General features: G+C 36.1%; 3 protein-coding genes across 4 annotated transcripts; 2 read left to right on the forward strand and 1 right to left on the reverse strand.

Moving 5' to 3' along the window:
- The first annotated feature begins 2,238 nt into the window (after window positions 1-2,238).
- Window positions 2,239-6,687, forward strand: LOC140834597 (cystathionine gamma-synthase 1, chloroplastic). The gene is made up of 11 exons (XM_073199643.1): window positions 2,239-2,789; window positions 3,123-3,226; window positions 3,872-3,945; window positions 4,049-4,217; window positions 4,561-4,620; window positions 4,717-4,920; window positions 5,017-5,103; window positions 5,293-5,400; window positions 5,877-5,972; window positions 6,090-6,208; window positions 6,396-6,687. Exons 1-11 carry the CDS (start codon window positions 2,342-2,344, stop codon window positions 6,517-6,519), a joined length of 1,593 nt encoding a protein of 530 aa, XP_073055744.1. The 5' UTR covers window positions 2,239-2,341; the 3' UTR covers window positions 6,520-6,687.
- Window positions 6,688-8,307: 1,620 nt separating this feature from the next.
- Window positions 8,308-10,936, forward strand: LOC140834676 (SPX domain-containing protein 4). Its single transcript, XM_073199766.1, has 3 exons — window positions 8,308-8,674; window positions 9,971-10,136; window positions 10,241-10,936. Exons 1-3 carry the CDS (start codon window positions 8,402-8,404, stop codon window positions 10,714-10,716), a joined length of 915 nt encoding a protein of 304 aa, XP_073055867.1. The 5' UTR covers window positions 8,308-8,401; the 3' UTR covers window positions 10,717-10,936.
- A 1,908-nt stretch (window positions 10,937-12,844) lies between these two features.
- Window positions 12,845-18,889, reverse strand: LOC140834749 (ARF guanine-nucleotide exchange factor GNOM-like). Of its 2 annotated transcripts, none has more exons than XM_073199970.1 (3): window positions 18,630-18,889; window positions 17,328-18,196; window positions 12,845-16,743 (listed from the first exon to the last, which is right to left on the reverse strand). In XM_073199970.1, exons 2-3 carry the CDS (start codon window positions 18,051-18,053, stop codon window positions 13,099-13,101), a joined length of 4,371 nt encoding a protein of 1,456 aa, XP_073056071.1. In that variant the 5' UTR covers window positions 18,054-18,196; window positions 18,630-18,889; the 3' UTR covers window positions 12,845-13,098. The 2 variants fall into 2 exon arrangements, with proteins under 2 accessions (XP_073056071.1, XP_073055991.1); XM_073199890.1 differs by having other exon boundaries at window positions 17,328-18,140; window positions 18,630-18,888.
- Between the last annotated feature and the right edge of the window lie 328 nt (window positions 18,890-19,217).

Genomic DNA, 19,217 nt, shown 5'->3' on the forward strand with positions numbered 1-19,217 from the left:
AAAAAATTGCTTGTTTCAGATTTCATATTTTTTTATTAATGTTATCTTTTAATATAATGACAAATTCATATAAAATAATTATTATAAATTTGATCACAATTAAAAATATTTTTTAACGAGGGTAATTAATGATTTAATGAGAGGTAATTTCATAGTTAAATCGATTTTTAGTGAGGGGCTAATAAGTAATAATTATAGTAAATTTCATCAATAAAATAACATATAGTGAGGGTTAAATAATGATATAATGAGGAGATGTGTTGTCATTAAAATATTATTTTATGAGGGGCAAATGGTAGTATAATGACGAAAAATTTCGTCATTTATATTCATTTTAATGACGGTATAATTTCATCATTAAATATGTTATAACAATAATGACGGGATATCTTTGCCGTCATTAATTACTTTTACCTAGGAGGGCAATAATGAAGGTATATGACGAGAAATTTCCCGTCATTAAAATTTATTTATGACAGGTTTTGGACATTTAATGACGATATTTCCCGTCACTATAGATCAATTTTCTTGTAGTGTAGTCACAATCTGGGGCAACGAAATTAAATACATCACACTCTCTATCTTTAAATGGAGTGAGTTTCTACCTAAAATGTAAAAAAAAAAAGAAAAAAAAGAGAGAGTGACGATTCAGTGAATCTGTGTCAAATTTCTCGGCATCAAAACCTGCTGCGTCAAATTTGGTGGGACTTTCTGTTTTTCTATTTTTTCATGTTTATTATTTTTTAGAAATAAAAAATAACAATAAATTTTTTAGTTTAATAAACAGAAAAGAGTTAGTTACATATATTTATCTTGAGGTTTAATAAACAGAAAAGAGTTAGTTACATATAATTAATGAATAATTATCCCAAATACATTAAGAAACTCACCACCAATTATCATTCGATGTGCATCGAATAAATATTCGATATATGATCACACAATTTAAGTAAACCCCTAAAATAATAAAGACAAACTCAAAGATAACTAGCATTTCATGCTGTTGCTTCTTCTTTTTCTTCTTATTTTTGTCTCAAATTAATTAGGAAGGTGAAAGTAAAAAATATACATACAGACATGATTCTCTTGCAAGCTACTAATTTAGGGGAGACGGCAATTGAATATGTATCATGACACAGATTTCAACGTAAAATTTCTCTTCGATAAGTTTGACAGATATTTTGTCTTTATTATTACATTAATGATGCTTATTACATCAAGGAAGTCAAATTAACATTTGTTCACTTACAATATTATTCCTTAATCGTCCTCACAGTAATAAATTCAATATCGACTTAATTATGTATATACCCACAAAAAAATCACTACAAAATTATAGTTACTTTCATTATCCACAATAATATCTCGCTCAATGTGCATTCCCTGATAATTGATAAAAATAATTATATTAATATAATATTCATGCATGTTTGAAGCAAGATAAAAGGATAATCTTTTTTATGCCTGAAACCATTTTAGCCTCTCTTATTTATTTATGACATACTTAAAATATATATCGATTTATAAAATTTCGAAATTCTTTTTTATATCCATAATGTTAAATATTCATTTTAAAAATTACCAAAATTAATTTTGATCCCTATTATATCAAACTAGTTTACAACGATGATTTATTATCGGGAACGTAAAACCTTTAAAATTCATAAATTAAGGAATTTTTTGACACGTCACAGATAAAAGGGACTTAAATCAGTTTTTGCCATTAATAAGAAGGAAAAAGTAATTACCCTTAATTATTAGTACAAAGGAGGATGAAAAGTTCCAACCCGAAAAGGGTATTGTGTGAGACCAATTGGGCTAGAAGCCCAATACCCTTATTATTAGTACAACTGAAGATGAGAAATTCAAACCCGAAAAGGGTAGTGTGTGAGACCAATTGGCCTTAACACAAAGGCATAAGCCATTAAATGAAGTGCATGCACCAAACCAAAATATCTTAAATAAAATATTCAAAACATCTTTTTTGTTTTTTACTAAAATAAATAATAAAAGAAAAAGAACTTCAAAAGTTGATAAGCGTGTTCGGATTAAACATATTCACTTCTGACATTTTTTTTATTTGTTAATTGTTAATAGTAATAATAATAAATATATTTCTTTACATTTTCAGTAAAAATTATGAAAAGAGGTTATTTTAAATATGTTCTGTTATCAAATAAAAAATAATAAAAAATTTATTGTACTTTTATATACAACCGCATCAACCCCAATGAAACCCTGTAATCGCTACTTTTTTCTGCGTATAATAAAGAGGAGGGCGAGATTGGAGTCTCCTCTTCCAAATATTCGATATTCCGCTAACCTTTCATTTCTAGATCTAATGGCCGTTTCCAGCTGCGCAATTGCGTTTCCGGCCTTCGAGTGCCGGTCAGATCCCGATTTCTCGCGAACGGATGGACCGTCCGCCAGGAAGATCAAGCCTCCGATGCTCCACGGCGCGGTGTCGGCCTACGGCCTCTCCTCGATGATTTTGAAGTTCCCACCAAATTTTGTGAGGCAGCTGAGCAACAAGGCGCGACGGAACTGCAGCAACATTGGTGTGGCGCAGGTCGTGGCGGCTTCGTGGTCGAACAACCAAGGCGCGTCGATCCCCAAGCCGGCGGCTAAGGCTGTCGATGCCGCCGCCGCACCGGTTGAGACCGGCGTTGATGAGGTGGTTGTGGCTGAAAATACTACTTTTGATCGGGAAACTGTACAGTTTGAGGTTTCGCCTCCTTTCAAATACGCTTCCTTTTTGAATTCCGATGGCAGCGTCGCGATTCATGCCGGTATATTTTTAATTATTTTAAAATATTATTGTATTTCTGTTTTCTTTTCTTAATTTATCCAGTCATGAAATTTCATTTGTGTGTTTCTTCTTGCATATTCTTATTTTCTCGATTGTTGTGAAACAATTTTGGAAGAAAAGCAGTTTTTATCGATGCCTAATCATTTATAAGAAATTTTCGGTATATTGATTATCGAGGAAAAGTCTACATGGCATTGTAAGAAGTCTCTTGCCTTATTTGTTGAACGTCCGAATCCTAGATGGATTTCGTTGAATCGATTTTGTTTATCGAAGTGGATTATACTCTATTTTATGTTTACATTAATTTGTCCAGGTGAAAGATTGGGTCGTGCTATTGTTACTGACGCAATTACTACCCCAGTAGTTAATACATCTGCCTATTTCTTCAAGAAAACAGCTGATCTCATTGATTTTAAGGTATGTTCAATTATTTTCTGGAGATTGACCTAAGTACCTGATTTGTCAGCTCATTGAAAGGACTCGCTTTTGAAAATTGTTAACTCACCTAAGGTCAATTATTATGATGATTGTGATTAGTCAACCACAGAACTAATATTACTTCTCGAAGTCTACCCTAAATGAATGGAATTAGTTTGAAAAGATAATAAATGGACAGCTCTGCTAGGAGTTAGAATAAAATGAGACCGTCTTGCTCTAAGTTTCATTGTCTGATTTAGTTTTTTGTATGGATTAGAAATAATTTGCCTGTGCCTCTTATACATAGCATATACCTAAGGAAACTTGTTCCATTTTACCCTTAGGTCTGCTTGGATTTATGTGTTTGAAATGATGAGTTTCAAATCCATGATTTCAATTTGCTCGGTTTGTTTGCATTAACAAAACTCAAGTAAATTTCAAATCTACTCTACATGAAGTTGAACAATTTTAATAGTAATTATGTTGGATCTCAAAAACACCCGAGATGAATGTCATTTAAATCCATCTTCAAATCAATTATTTCCTATAGTGAAACATTTCCAAAAAACCTGAAGTGTACCAAAATTTGACCATAAAGATTGAGATGGATTTGACAAAATTAGGCTGTCTTTGTTTGGTTTGCAGGAAAAAAGACGTGCAAGTTTTGAATATGGACGATATGGAAACTACACTACTATTGTTGCCGAGGAAAAGATAAGGTGAAATTGATTCTCATGTTTAATTCTCTTCTAGCGTTCAATTGGAAACAATTGTCTGGTGGATCACATCAACTGCATTCTGTTTATAAAAAAATTGTAACAGTGCACTGGAAGGAGCTGAATCAACCCTTCTGATGGCATCTGGAATGTGTGCTAGCACCGTCCTGTTGATGGCACTGGTTCCTGCTGGAGGGCATTTGGTGACGACCACTGACTGTTATAGGAAGACTCGAATATTCATCGAGACTATTCTTCCCAAAATGGGAATCACTGTATGTCTATCTACCTCAATCATGTAATTATTTCTAATTTTAATGGGAAATAATGTGGGCAACTTTGAGTTTTAACTTTTACTTGACTAAAAAAAAATTGGAGCAAGGCATTCTTACTCATCAAATTCGGGAACAAAATGTTGTAAGTTCATGGCCATTATATGCTAGCATAAGCAAATTATTGATTATGTTGAGATAAAAAGAAAGGAAAAAAAGAGGAAACATGTGGTAAATTAGGTTAGTATTTTGACTCTTTATCATTTTTGTGTGCAGGGCACAATAAATATTTTGGCTCTCATAGGGACCTAAGAGATCTGACGTTTTTTATGCTAATGAAATGCAGGCCACAGTGATTGATCCTGCAGATATTGGAGGTCTGAAATCTGCTTTGGAGAATAATAATGTTAGTATCAGTATAACTTGTCTTCTACTTTCATGTGCTCATTGTGTTTTCTTCTTAGAAGACGTACTGAAAAGAGACTATATTAACTTCATGCAGGTGTCTCTCTTTTTTACTGAGTCTCCGACCAATCCATTTTTGAGATGCGTTGATGTTGAGATGGTTTCAAAGCTTTGCCACGAGAAAGGAGCCTTGGTGTGCATAGATGGGACGTTTGCTACACCCCTTAACCAGAAGGCACTGGCTCTTGGTGCTGATATCGTTTTACACTCTGCAACAAAATTTATCGGGGGTCATAATGATGTATGTTTAGTCTGATATTGCAATTTGATACTTATTGATATCATTAACAATTTTAAAGTTACACATTTGATGTTAAACTGTTGTATTTGCTTGTAGGTTCTTGCTGGGTCCATTAGTGGTCCAGAAAAGTTGATTTCAGCTGCTCGCAACTTGCATCATATTCTGGGGGGTGTTCTCAATCCTGTGAGTTTTGTTGGCTCAATAATTTTGTCTTAGTCAATGTAATTTCTTGCATTTTTTCATGTACTGTTTTCTGTGCTAATAAATCTTGAAGCATTGAGCATGGTTACTGTAAGATTGAGCACTTCTGGCCTTTTGCAGCCTCATCTTTTATTATAATTAAGCAAAGTCTAATGTGCCCCTTTTCTTCAGAATGCTGCATATCTGATCATCAGAGGCATGAAGACGCTGCATCTACGTGTACGGCAACAAAACTCAACAGCACAGAAGATGGCCGAGATTTTAGAGGCACATCCTAAGGTATTGATGCGTAATAAATCAGTTTGACGCCTGAAGAAGCTCATATAAACTTTTTTTGTCACTCAGAGTAGGAATCTTGGTATTCCTATTTGCTGCTGTTCTTTTTACTAATGGTTCCTTTCAGTCTGATTTTACTTACAGCAGAGCAGCAGAGGTCATATTCACTATAAGCACTCTATCGTATTTGTTTGACTAAGTGACTATTTAATCCTTGTTTTCTTGTGTCTCTGGCTAGGTTGTTAGGGCATGATATCTTTATCATGATCTAGTTGATTATTTACGTACTTAGATTTATATTGAACGATTATCATCAATGATTCATATTCTTCGGAACAAGTAGATTTTGAGCTGGATTCCCAAATTAACTGACTGTTAGGTCATGTTTCTGAGGGAATATCCATCATCTTCTTTGCATTGTTTACTACTGTATTGTATACACCCGCACAGAACGAGTGATAACAAAAAATGAATTGCAGGTTAGCCGTGTCTATTATCCAGGCTTGGTTAGTCATCCAGAACATCAGCTTGCTAAGAAACAAATGACTGGTTTCGGTGGCGTCGTCAGTTTTGAGGCTAGTAATTTTACGAAGCCACAGCAAGCTGTTTATCTTTAGAAGTTTATATATATATATATATGTTTATGGTTGATCAGTTCCTGTGATGATATTCATCATTATGCGATTGGTTAGGTTGATGGAGACCTGCACACCACTGCAAAATTTGTTGACGCACTGAAAATCCCTTACATAGCTCCATCTTTTGGAGGCTGCGAAAGCATCGTTGATCAACCTGCCATAATGTCTTACTGGTGCGTTTTTTAAGCATTTTTATAACTTGAAGATTGCTAAATCCTTCAAGTCATTCACTTTTGCAACCATGATAGTTCTATTATACAATATTACCCTTCAGTGTATATATTTGTGATAAAACTTTTTGAATACACGACTCTAATTGATACGAATGCGACAATAACACACTCTGAATTCGATGTGCAGGGATCTTCCTCAGTCCGGGAGGGCCGAGTATGGCATATTGGACAACTTGGTTCGCTTCAGTTTTGGAGTGGAAGACTTTGAAGACCTGAAGGCTGACATTCTTCAGGCCCTGGAGACCATATAAGGCCGCAGCTGACCCGCTGTTTAATTGTTTTTCTTCTCTGTTTTTTAGCACTTCAGTCTAATAATCTGAATCATTTGTGTTCGAAAGCTGTTGTTGATCATGAAACGTCAAGCCAGATCAGAGGCCGAATTTGACATTTGAATTTGAAGTTCAATATCTTTTAAAGTACATGGATTACCAGTCTCGTTAGACGGTCTTAGGTTTTAAGAAAAGAAATTTTCCCAGACACGACTGATGGTATCGAGTTCGAGTCTCAATGCCCAAAACTTAAGATTGTCGAGATGAGTCTCATTATTCTTGGAGCCTACAATTTATTTTTTTTGGATCAGTAAAAAGTAAATTCATTGATAAAAAAACCATGCTACAAATAATTTGGGCATGCCCGTTCGAACAAAATACATAACTTTACCATTGATAGTTTTGAAGTTGACGCCGAAAAAATGTCATAAAAAATAATCATAATTCAATGATTTCAAATTCACAAACTAAAATCTCTGTATAATTATTGGTCCAGCTCTCTTGTCCAATCTAGTTGCATTTCTATAATACAGCTAGTTTTAGACATGGTCTTTTGGTCGTCTGTTTCATGCCAACACAACAAATAAATTATACCAACTTCTCCACTGCAATTTGCAATAGTTAATTTAAAACACACTAAAAACCAAAGCAGAAATCGTAATTTCAGCCTAAATACAATAAATTCGAAATCTTACCTGAAAATATTCCTTCTCATCCTTTATTCCCATCAAGGATATTCTTTAAAATTTCCAGGTTTCTGTCACTTTCGTCGTCATTTTCCTACCTCCATGTCTTTATATTATGGAGTTTGACTCGATTAGTTTCGTACTTCAACAACCAATCTTGAGGAATAGAGAGAGGTGCCACCAGCCAAAGTCTTTGCAACTACTATAGGTACGTATTGGATCACTCGTTTCCCTCAATTTTCAATTTCATTTCAGTGTGTGTCATTTTTTATATGCAACGGATATATTTTGCTCTTTAATGTCAACAAACAAACTAGACTCTTAACTTTTAGAAAGAATAGATGAGATATTCGTTTTACAAAATATTTATTTGTAATTTTTCAATGTTAATTTCACCAAAAACTAAAATGTTGCCATCTTAAAAAAAAAGCAATAAAATATCGCGCAGCTTCATGAAGGAAACAAAATTGCTAGCTAAGTCGACATTCCCAGCGTTTGACGCTAATTTTATATCATAATATGGGTTATTAAGAAAAATTCATAAAGTCCAGAAATGAGATTAATGTGTGATTTTTTTATTCTGTTTAGTTGAATCAATTTTAGTTACATAACTATGTTCTTTTATATTATTATTATCAATTTCGTCATTCTCTCCAAAATAATATAATTAAATAGTCAATTTTATTGTTAAAATTTTGTAAATAGGTGGTTGACAAAATTATCTAGATATATAAATGTTTTTAACAACCTAATTATAAATTTTACAAGATTTATTTATATGATTTTGACGAAAAAATTAAAATTGATTAAAAAAAAACGCATCAATCTAAAGAATATACAAATTTGTTCTATATATGAATATGTACGTATATCTAAAATATTACCAAAAATTGTAAACGTGGCACAAATTCTCTTTTCCTTTTCCACCATTTCAACTTGAAATTCAGAATAAGTTAATTTATTTAAGAAATAATTTATACTACTACCTGATTTAAATTTTTTGGACATTAGATTTAATTTTGAAATTATAAAAATAATTTTAACTAAAGAAAATTATACAAATATTCTCGCATAATCTAAATTGTGACAGAATAATAATAACAGTAGTGCGTGCGACAAAGGTATCAAGCATCAACTTCTGCGTCTAACGATCGGACGTCGGATTCATCGAAAAACATATGAAATTCGGGAAAGAATTTAGGATTCATTTGGAAGAAACCCTACCGGAATGGAGGGACAAGTACCTATGCTACAAGTTGTTGAAGAAGCTCCTCAAGAATATTCCGGAACCCGCCGCCGTGACTCTCCCGCCCCCTGGACCTGATGGGGCGGCTGAGGCTCCGCCGCTGCCGAAGCTTCAGGAATGGTTTGTTGGGATTCTCAACGAGGAACTCGAAAAGTTCAACGATTTCTACGTCGATAAGGAGGAGGATTTCATCATCAGAGTCCAGGTTTTTGTTTTTGATTCTGTATTTGATCTTTGTGGTTGCGTTCTAATTTTTAACAATTTTTTTTTTGATAAGAAACTAGAATTTTTAACATTTAGATTGTTCACAGATACGTGTTGCAAGGAATTTTTTTTTATTGAGAATAAAGTTGGGAAGTTTATGTTTGTGGGAAAAACTTCGTGCTGCCTCTATTCCATTAGTGAAGTATTTTTACTTTGTATGCTTGAATCTGATCCAGTTTGATACAATTTAATATGAAATTGATCATGGCCTGTGAATATCGTGGTGAAATCAAAATAGAAAACTTATGGTGGATAAAAAAAAAGTTATCCTTTTTCACATACTCAGACATTGTTTCTCTGATTCTGAAACTCAGATGGCTCTATCTTGCTTATCAACATAGAAATCGTCGAACTTTTCGTACCTAGAACTTTTAATTCCCAACATAAACTGGTATGAGAAATGCCGTCTTAGGTTCTTGAATTGGAAAACAAAAAGAAAAAGCTAGTTGAAAATGGAAGATGAAGACGGGGTGAGATCTATTTAGATTCGATGCGAAAAATCAAGATTTTTCGAGGTATTTCGCTTGTAAAATGTTGAAGATGTTGCATTGGTGAGTGTATATTAATATCTATGAAGTTGAATGGTTTAAAAGAATCTATATGGTATATTCCAATTTCAATGGATTTGTTTAATCTATCTGAGTGGTATGCTTTTGAGAATATATATTATATAAATGGAAAGAGAAATGTTATCTTGAAATTTGTTTCGCGCCAATTGGGGAGGCTTTTATTCACTTTTGTAAATGCGATTATAGTTCGACTCGAATTAGACCAGAGAGAGACTCACAGTTAGCTAATTTGTCAAGAAACTTTTCTGAGTGCATCAGATGGCCATGTGTACCATTCTGATAGAATACGAGACTTCGTGATACAATGTTGGAATTGGTAATGACCATTGGAAATTTTCAGAATCGAATGAAAGCAGCATCATGGTGACATGCACAATTGCTTGAAATTTGTGTGGTGTTTTGTACTATATGTATAGATCTGCTGCTTGTTTAAGGAAATGAATCGGTTTAGAACTCTCAGATTGTCTTTTCAAATTTACGGCCTTGTTTAACTTCATTGGGCTTACACTCGTGAATGATGAAATTCATAAACTTGCAATTAAGGCAGAAACTTGGAATTCTGCACACAAAAAATTTAAGTTTTGTGGTCCGAATTCCATTCAGACCCCCTGCTTATACCAGAATGATACATTCAAGCGTGTGATTGTCGTCTGATGCTGTTTTCTCAGGCACTTAAGGAAATTATTGAGCGAGTAAAAGAGAAGGAAAGTAGAGACGGAGTCTTTCCTGTAGAGACCGAGTTTGGTGAAGAGATGATGGAGATACGCAGGGATTTTGTTGCTATTCATGGAGAAATGGTTCTTCTCAAGAACTACAGCTCCCTTAATCTTGCAGGTAAAGGAGCCCATTCTTGTTTTCGTTTTTTCCTTATTATTCAAGTCCTTTTGTTCCTAGTACCAGAGGTATAGCTACTTCCATGGAAATGTCTTGCACATCAGGTTTAATTAAAATCTTGAAGAAATACGATAAAAGAACTGGGGAATTGCTGAGTCTGCCTTTCACTCAGCTTGCTGTTCATCAGCCCTTCTTCACAACAGAACCTCTGACAAGATTAGTACGCGAATGTGAGGAAAATCTTGAGGTCCTGTTCCCACTGGAAGCCGAGGTTGTTGAATCCACCGTCATAGCACAAGAACTGATGCCAGGTGATATTTCGAAAGCTCGTTTGGAAACAACATCGCCACTCGGGGAAGAAATGGTAGATATATCTCGAAGCATCTGTGCCGCTAGGAGAGCGCTGCAGGGGCTTAAAAAGGAGAGCTCAACCTATAATCCTCTGTCATTGTCATATCTATTCGGAAACCAGGATCATGGTAGTATGGGTGACATAACGGCAGAAAACTCGCCTTGTGAATCTTTCGTAACCTTACATGATGGGGAAGACGAAAATAAAGACGTTGGTTCCCCTAAATGATCACGGACCTTGTGAATTTTGTTGATACTTTGTCTAAATGTAACATTACTTTTCTTGCAGCTGAGTGACACAATAAAGCTTATGTAATAATCAGTCAACTGAATGTAATTCGTTGCCTACGTCTCAATTACAGTTTTTGTTGTATCGAGTGATACGACGAGTCTTGTACTGTTTTCTTTTGGTATACTTGATGTTTTGGGAAGGTACTTTGTAGTGTTCAGATTGCTTCTTATTTAGTTTTATAAGTTGATTTCTTTTATTTTAGTTTCTTACTCTTTGATCAAGTCACGAAACGATGATATCTCACGAGCTTTGCAATTATGATCGAACTTCAAACAGTAAACCAAAACTTGATTTGTCTCTCCAAAATCGAGATCGATATCATTCTTCGATTTTGGTTCTAAACTCGAAAATCGAAATCAAAAGCTCATCAGAACCAGAGTTGTATAAAATGATAATCGGAAAGCGAACCTATTTCAAGCTTCAAAATGCAAAGTATACACGTATGCTTTGAATTATTTCATTAACATTTGTAATTATTGAAAATTGAACTCGATCAGTTTGCAAATTGTTTATCTATATCTGCACTCTGTTGACACAAACACTTTAGATGCCAAAGTAGAAAAGAATCATCCAGTGTTTTGGACATATAAACATACAAAAAATTCTTTAAAAAAATCTGAGGTTCTGTGTAGTGTTTTGTCACATTATCTTGTCATCTGCATAGTGAAATGGCAACGGAACATGCTTGAAAGTGCGATAACTTTCCGACATTGTTCAAATGCCCATTCTCAATCTGCCACAATCAAACGACAATCCAACATTTATTCTCAGATCAAAACAACATTAAATTAAGGATGATGCAGGATGTTAATGCAAGCATCATCTAACCTGAAAAAGTTCCATATTCCACGACGAAGTATCTCCAAGCAAGCAACAAGAGCAACCATGGCTTTCCTGTGCAGAAATGGTGCTTCTTGGTTTTCGAGAACTAACTGCATCCACACCAGTCTCAGGAGGATGTTCACAACCAGCAAGCACTCGTTACGGTAAGTTTTCTTTTACTGACTATAAAAAACATGAAATAATGCAACTATTACTGAGACTCACTATAGCAACGAAGTACACAGCCTTGTTTGACAGCAAAAGCTTGTCTCCCAACCATCGGTTCTTGGAGTTTCTTTGCAAAAGACCCTACTCGATAACAATATCCCATTACGTGTTATATATCGAGGTAAAACTAGAGCTTGAAGAAACCAAGATTCTCCAAAACGGTCCTCATCTGAGATCATGGATTGTCCTTAAAACGATGAGGCTATTAAAGCCTCGTGATATATCTTTTCCCTCAAATAAAAGGCGTAGGCACTGAGTTTATTCATGAAACCAGAAGGTAGAATATTATATCATTGAGAAGGGCAACATTAAACAGAAGATTCAGATCTATCTTACCTGAAAAACACGTCACCAGAATGGAATTATAGCAACAACAATGTAGAAAATCTCAAAGGTGTTGCTTTCAACAAATGTAGTTGATCTCGTAGTGAAGTCACCCCCACATATAATAGCAGATGTAGAATTGAATACACCGAATGGCCTGAACCTGAAATACATGAATTCTAGTTTATTCAATTGTGTCTCGTTAGCATCAATTGATATTTCGTTATAAAGAGGAAAATTTCGAACCTGGCTTGTTAGCCGAAAGCTCGCAGCATTGGCGCTCGTAACCGTCAAACAAATCACTCATCGTAGCCGTTACCCGATTAAACTTAGAGAAAATGAAAATCCAATCTATAAGTTCTGACGATTATGTACTCTGTAGTCCGTTCTATCATTTCTAATAATTTTATTCATGAGTAAAATAATTTCCGAAGAGACATCGCTTGTATCGCATCTCTAATAAATTATATAATAAAAAATGTTATATGTATCATGAAGTATTAAATATATTTGAAATGAACAAAAATATAATTTTATTTTATTTTGATTTTTTTTTTTCAAAAATACAATTAAGATAATTTTATCATTTTAAATACATTTTATAACTGTTTCAAAAGATATAGTTGCAATCATGGACATTATAATCGTCACGAAATTTGCAAATTGTTCACGGAAAGAAATAAATGAAAACAAGAAAAAAAAATTCGACGATAATAATTATGCTTTGGAAAATATAATCATCGAGTTAATCAACTCTCAACTACGATGCTATGCTATACGCAACACTTGGGAAGTATTATTATACAAATGACATTGTGCAAAGCTATAAAATCCTATATCAGTATCAATGCTGTAAGTGAAGCCAAAAAAAAAAACGAGAGACGCAGGAATCTTAGACCCTCCTTCAACAGAAAGCCTTACCTTTGGATGGAAAAATAACTATCCTCAGGCTGTGGTTTCATTAGGTGAAACGACGACGTTTCCATCGGGGAAAGGACTGCACCCACCTTTGGGTTGTTTTTCTTGCAACTTTTCCATTTCTTCTCTGTGGAAAACTTCAGATTGCATATCTGGGGTGATATTTTTAACGTGCAGCCAAGTAAGTTGCCAAAAGCTGTCTCCTCCGACAGGATCGCTCGGCACAAGAATCCCACTTGTCTTCATGACTAGGAGTACGTTCTTGAGAAGCTCGGGAACTAATTCGTGAATCTTCTCGCTTCGTTTTCCTCTGAATCGCAGCTTCATCTGTCTTTCCATGCAGCTTAGAACCTTCAACCAGAGTTGGCAGAATGATGTTGACTGCGAGATATCTCGCAGGGACTGTAGAAATGCTTTGGCTAAGACCTTGAGCGAAAGAATAATCGATCCTTCTATGCTTCTATAGTCCTTTGGAGAACTTTGTTGGGCCGTTTCCAGTAGCTCATCAAGCAACGTGAAGATCACTGGATCAAAACATTCTAGCCATAGATCAGTCGTTAAACAGATACCATCTGACGCCAAGCATCTTTGTAACAGAAAAATAGCATGATTCCTGACCTCTTCTCTCGGATCCAAACATACTTTTCTCAGCCCCCGAACAAGCCTCATCCACATTTCGAGTATATCCTGAGATATCTTTAAAGCCGTCTCCTGGTTTACAGCTTCCTTGGTGTGGTTAAACCATCTTACCAGACAAACAACTGAACCAGCCATCAGGTCTAAAGATCTCACTGAGCGATCAACTTGACCTACGCGAGACTCAGCAAACTGCCTGGCAGCATTCAAGCAAAGCACATAATTTGTAGGCAACAAGTGAGCCCCCTCAGACATGACAAATGATAGGGTCTCAAACCCAGCTTCGGATGCTTCTGGATGCCGAGCTGTGATGGAAAGTAAAGATATGATTGTCCGCCAGCCCATATGAGATCTTATCTGCATAGCATTTGCTTTCACGAGATGCATCACTTCCTGTGTGATTTGTTCACAGTAAGCATCAGCAACCCGGGCATCCAGTTTCAATACTAGTTGCAGAGACTTGAGAAGCTCATCAGTGAGGTTTTCTTTGTAAGGAAGCAATCGCTGGCAGATACGAAGGAGCCCAAAGACAGCCTTCTCTACAAGAGTACCAGGCATTACAGATGACTGAACAACATCGGCAATGTGCTCATACACGTTTTGCCATAGAAGCATGATTCTGTCCCGGTTGTTTAGAGTGATTGCAATCAGCAAATCCAGACAAAAAACAGCTGTGACTTCATCTTCCAATGAGCTATTACCTTTGAGAGGACGTCCTGCTGCCACAACAAGGGCGCGGACAAGCTGGGATAGAGATTCTGCTTGCAAGAACTTACTCTCAGCAAAAATATTATCAATGTGACAATTTTTCACAGTCTGGAGGGCAACCTGACGAGCAGCAAGCTGTTCTTCCGAGGGCTGGGGTGCAGGTTCTTCTGCATCAAGAGATAGGAGTAGGCTAAACCGGCCCATAATGCCAGATGATTTTCTGGAAGGAATAGTTGCTGGCACCTGAGAAGCAGGTGATTCTGAAGGTTTCACGTGATCATTATCAGGATAAGCCTCCAAATCATCAGCCGCATCCCTGGCAAGACGAGCGGGAAGAAGGCCCATGTTCTGCAAACTCAAAATGCAATCTAACATATTTCTCCAGCCTGAGCGAATATGGTCACCGTAACAGTTAACAATGGTAAAAACTCCCACAGTAGCCATTCTAGCTTTTATATCATTTCCAAAACTAAGAAATGATTTTTCATTAAACAAGGGATTCAACAAGGTTGTAAATTTGCAAAGGGATACAACTAAATCATCCAATACTTTACCAAAACTATAAGTGGCAGAAAGTTTAGCAATGGCCAAAAATCCATTGATACATGACTGCAAAACACCTTCCTGCTCTGCATGATCAAATACCACAGATATAGCAGCAACTGATGGGCCAGACAAAATAGCAAACATGTCATAGTCAAGGTAGGATCCAGGATCACATAAAATAAAAGGTGCTGCGTGCTTTGCTTTGTGCATTAAGCCAATCCAATGACTTCTTGTTAAAACTGCAACACCTCCTTGATCTGGAAGCATACGGATTTCGTTTTCACAGATAGAGTGATAAAGATTAGATAAAAAATCTCGAGGAAGATCATCTCCCCCATTGATTTTCCGGTTGTTGCGAATAAAATCATCTTCACTCATCTTCTTCTTGACCTGTGCATTGTGTTGATCCGTATTAAGCATTATCAAAGAATATGACAACAGGAGAGCAGCATCTTTGTTGGCCAAAATATGGGGTGATTGCTCAAAATAGCTCTCGGAAAATGCTTCTAGCACTCTCTGTATCTTCTGAGACTCACCAGGTAATCTGAAAGCTTCCAAGAAAATGCGCAAAGCAGTGTCCAAATTCATGTCCCGAAATTCAAATATTCTTGCGAATTCATGCAGCACTTGTATGTTAAATTCATCATGACTCCCCAGAAAATCCCCAATAAGATTTTTATCCAATCCAGCTGTATATCTGAAGAAATATGCTACACTGATCGGGTCTAGTTTGCTAGGCAACAAATGTAATTCTTGAAGATATTCCAGGCCTTTTTTGGGATCCCTGTTGAAGTGATCAACGCCAATCGATAACTTCCTCTTTATGTGCTTCATGTTATGTACAAATGGAACCCAGTGATGAGGTCGAACATAGTCATTACATTTAGCTGTCCAAAATGGCTCATAGTCGTTGAGTTCTAGGGAGGGGGAGGCTTCCCCAAAACCTGATGAATCATGACCTATTCTTTCGGCCATACTCTGAACCAAGGCAATCAGACCATCTAGCGCAAGGGTGTTCATTGAAGATAAAGGGCTGTTCACCGGAAAGGCACTCTTTGATAACAGGTTGGCAAGGTCCTCGAACACGTTGCTACAGGATATGTCACAATCATAGTTGACATACAATTCAGTGACAAACATAGGTTGCCTGCAAAAGTCAACAAGAGCCTCCATAGCAACCTCCTGTTGTTGGTAAGAAGCTCCATACTTGCTTTGTGAAATTCTCAACAACACACCAGAAATAAATTCTGCAAGCTGTAGTCTTAACTTTGTTCTAAGATGATGATAAAGATTCAGAACAATGCTACATACTGTCGAAAGAATTAGTGGACTCATTGACAAACCAAAATGCATCAGGTTGTATAGTAACTCCTCCTGTATCAACATCAATAGTTTAGGATGGTTTCCAAAAGAAGCCCCACCTAACTCTATAGTGGAATTAATCAAACCTAGAGCAAACAAAGGAACATCTTCATCATATGCTATAGGATTTGATCTGGGACCAATATCAATATTCTCCATCACATTTAAAAGAGAGCACAAGAAATGGAATATTTCAACCATTGCCGGAATCCCATAAGGATCTGTCATAGAAGAATCAGAACTCATGGAGCTAATTTTTCCATGAACAATCTCTGTTGTTTTATCATTCGTTTGCACTGCTACTGTATCCATTGGAACATCTGAAGAAACTGCAAGAGGCTCATTGCCTGATTCGGCTCTATGGTAACCATTGACATGTTTATTAACCTGCAGAGACTGAGTATGTGCAAACACAGCATCCTGCAAGTAGAATCGCAAACAAATGGAGAAATAAGAAAGTGGACAGAGATCACACTTTTCAAGGAATTACAAAATGGACAGCACCACAGTAACACTTTCACAAGTGAATGGAGGAATAAGAAAGTGGTCGCGGTCACAAATTTAAAAGAATACAGGATGAGGAATCGGTGTACTAAGACCGCTCAACCATGTACAGAGTTGAATTAATCATCTGAATCTTACAGACGATAGTTGAGAGTCTTAAATAATAATCTTTAGGAAAGTAAAAGTTTTCATCAAACATGAAGAGGCCACACAACTTTGAAAAATACTTTGATTTTAACTGCTAACACTACCTTTGAAAGCCAAGATTCCTGCACCTATACGGGTATCGGGTGTCCAAGAAAAAATTATATTCTATTGCATAGTTTAATCTATCCAAGATCTCTCTTCATCCAATATCTTATAGCAGCATATTCCAATTTATGATACAATTAACAAAATATAAATTTGACTTGGGACCAATATTTATCAGAGTGGCAGACACATCCAGCAGATGTAAATCTGATAAAAGATGTCTAATAAAATGAGAACTCCTTTGGTACCTCTGTGTGAGATTGGCTTCCAGGCACCAATCTATGACAATTTCCATCTATAGAAGGAAGGTGTAAAAAAATACACCTGATGAGTTCATGCATCGTATGACGAGATATCCTTTGCAGTAGTTCACTTTTAGAACTTGCCTGATGTACTATCCGAAAGCAAGTAGTCACAATCCCACATACATGATTGTTGTTCAAGCTAACTGATGCTTTAGTTTTCATGCATGCCAAAAGAACTTGAAGAATCTTCATCAGTGCAACTTCCTCAGAGGCAGGATCAGTCACCTCAAAACGGCAGCTTGTCACAGCATCAACAATTGGATGTAAAGCATTATCTATATTACCAGTTTTTGAATCAATTATATCTAAATTTAAGATTTTGTAAACAGATGATAATGCGACACCAGTAATTGGTGCACCAGTTTCATCTGATTTGATGACATCCAAAAACGGCTGAAGGTACAGAACTGGATCAACACGATGCCACTGGTTTTGCCAAGAAAATATCTTTTTTCTGAGTTCCTTAAAAGATATAATGAGAGAATGCTCAATCTGCTCCTCATCGGCAGCATAATGAACACCCCATCTCACATTTCTCCTCATCACAGCCAAAACGGCACCAATTTCTGAATTCAACATACATGCTAAGGTGCCACCGGAAGGATTGGAAAATCCGTTCAGTTTCTCAACCAACACATCAACTTCCTGCTGCCCATTAAGAGAATTCATACTGATCCTGCTTATTTACACTCTCAGAAACTTCTGCGTAATGCGCACATAAAGAAAGCCTGAAAGTCAGGCTAAAGAACTCCCTTCCTGATTTTACAGAGAGATCAGTACGATTGACATACAATGAGATATGGCAGTTATACCTATAAAAGCAGGTTAAACTTCATTTAAGATTGATACAACAAAACTAGTTTGATATAATTCTACTGAATGGATAGTTTAACAAGTACAATAACGACTCTGTGTTAATCAGCCGGTATATGAAATATGAAAAAACCTCGTGAAATCAGCTAGCAAGAGACAAAAACAAATGTTCAAAATGAAATTCAACCACACGGCTGCATTTCTAGAACGAAAACAAAACAAAATAGAAAAAACATGTGTATAGCATCGAGTGGCAGATATACACCAATTGGAACCTAAATCCAGCATTCAAATGAACTCACAGCAAGATCTATAGCATCACAAATCCACAAAGCGAAATGCAATACGATTTAACAACCGTGAGCTTACAGACGAATGATTCATCATCCGAATTGTAGGAACGGATAAAAAAGAAAATGAAGAGACTAGTACCAGATCGATTGAAGATCACAGCGAGGAGTTAAATGGGTGTTTGGTTTTCTTTCTCCGCAGGAAGTCATCTCCAATTCTCCATCGCTGCCACTTCCTGCTTTCAAAGAGGGGGACAGTTTTGGTAATTCGAAAATTTATGTGGGTCAAAATAAATATCTTGGTCATTAGCGCTTGCAAACACGTTTCTATTTTTGCTAATCAATGTTGACTACGTTTTATTTGTTTTGAAAATGAAATACAGTTAAAAATAGGATATTTGACACACTCCATCATTAACGTGTTTTCTTCGATTGATTAACCCTGTGAGTTAATTTTGGACCATATATTGCAAGTTCAAATCTCTTTGTCTCAGCTCAGGCGTAAGAGAGATCGTTTCTATGGCCTTCTGAATCTTTGTGGAAGTGAGAGATTTGAGCAAGTGAATTTGAGAGATTGAAGGGATGATTCTTTCTGCTCTTTTGACTTCAGTTAGAATAGACGTTTCACTTCATTTACTTTTCTTGATCCTCTACTCTATTCTGAGAAACCAGCCAAGAAATGCTCGCCGCGATCAGGTTGTCTGGGGCTAATGAGGATGATGTTATTTAA

This window comes from Primulina eburnea, chromosome 1, assembly GCF_022965805.1.
Source record: "Primulina eburnea isolate SZY01 chromosome 1, ASM2296580v1, whole genome shotgun sequence".
Classification (NCBI taxonomy): Eukaryota; Viridiplantae; Streptophyta; class Magnoliopsida; order Lamiales; family Gesneriaceae; genus Primulina; species Primulina eburnea.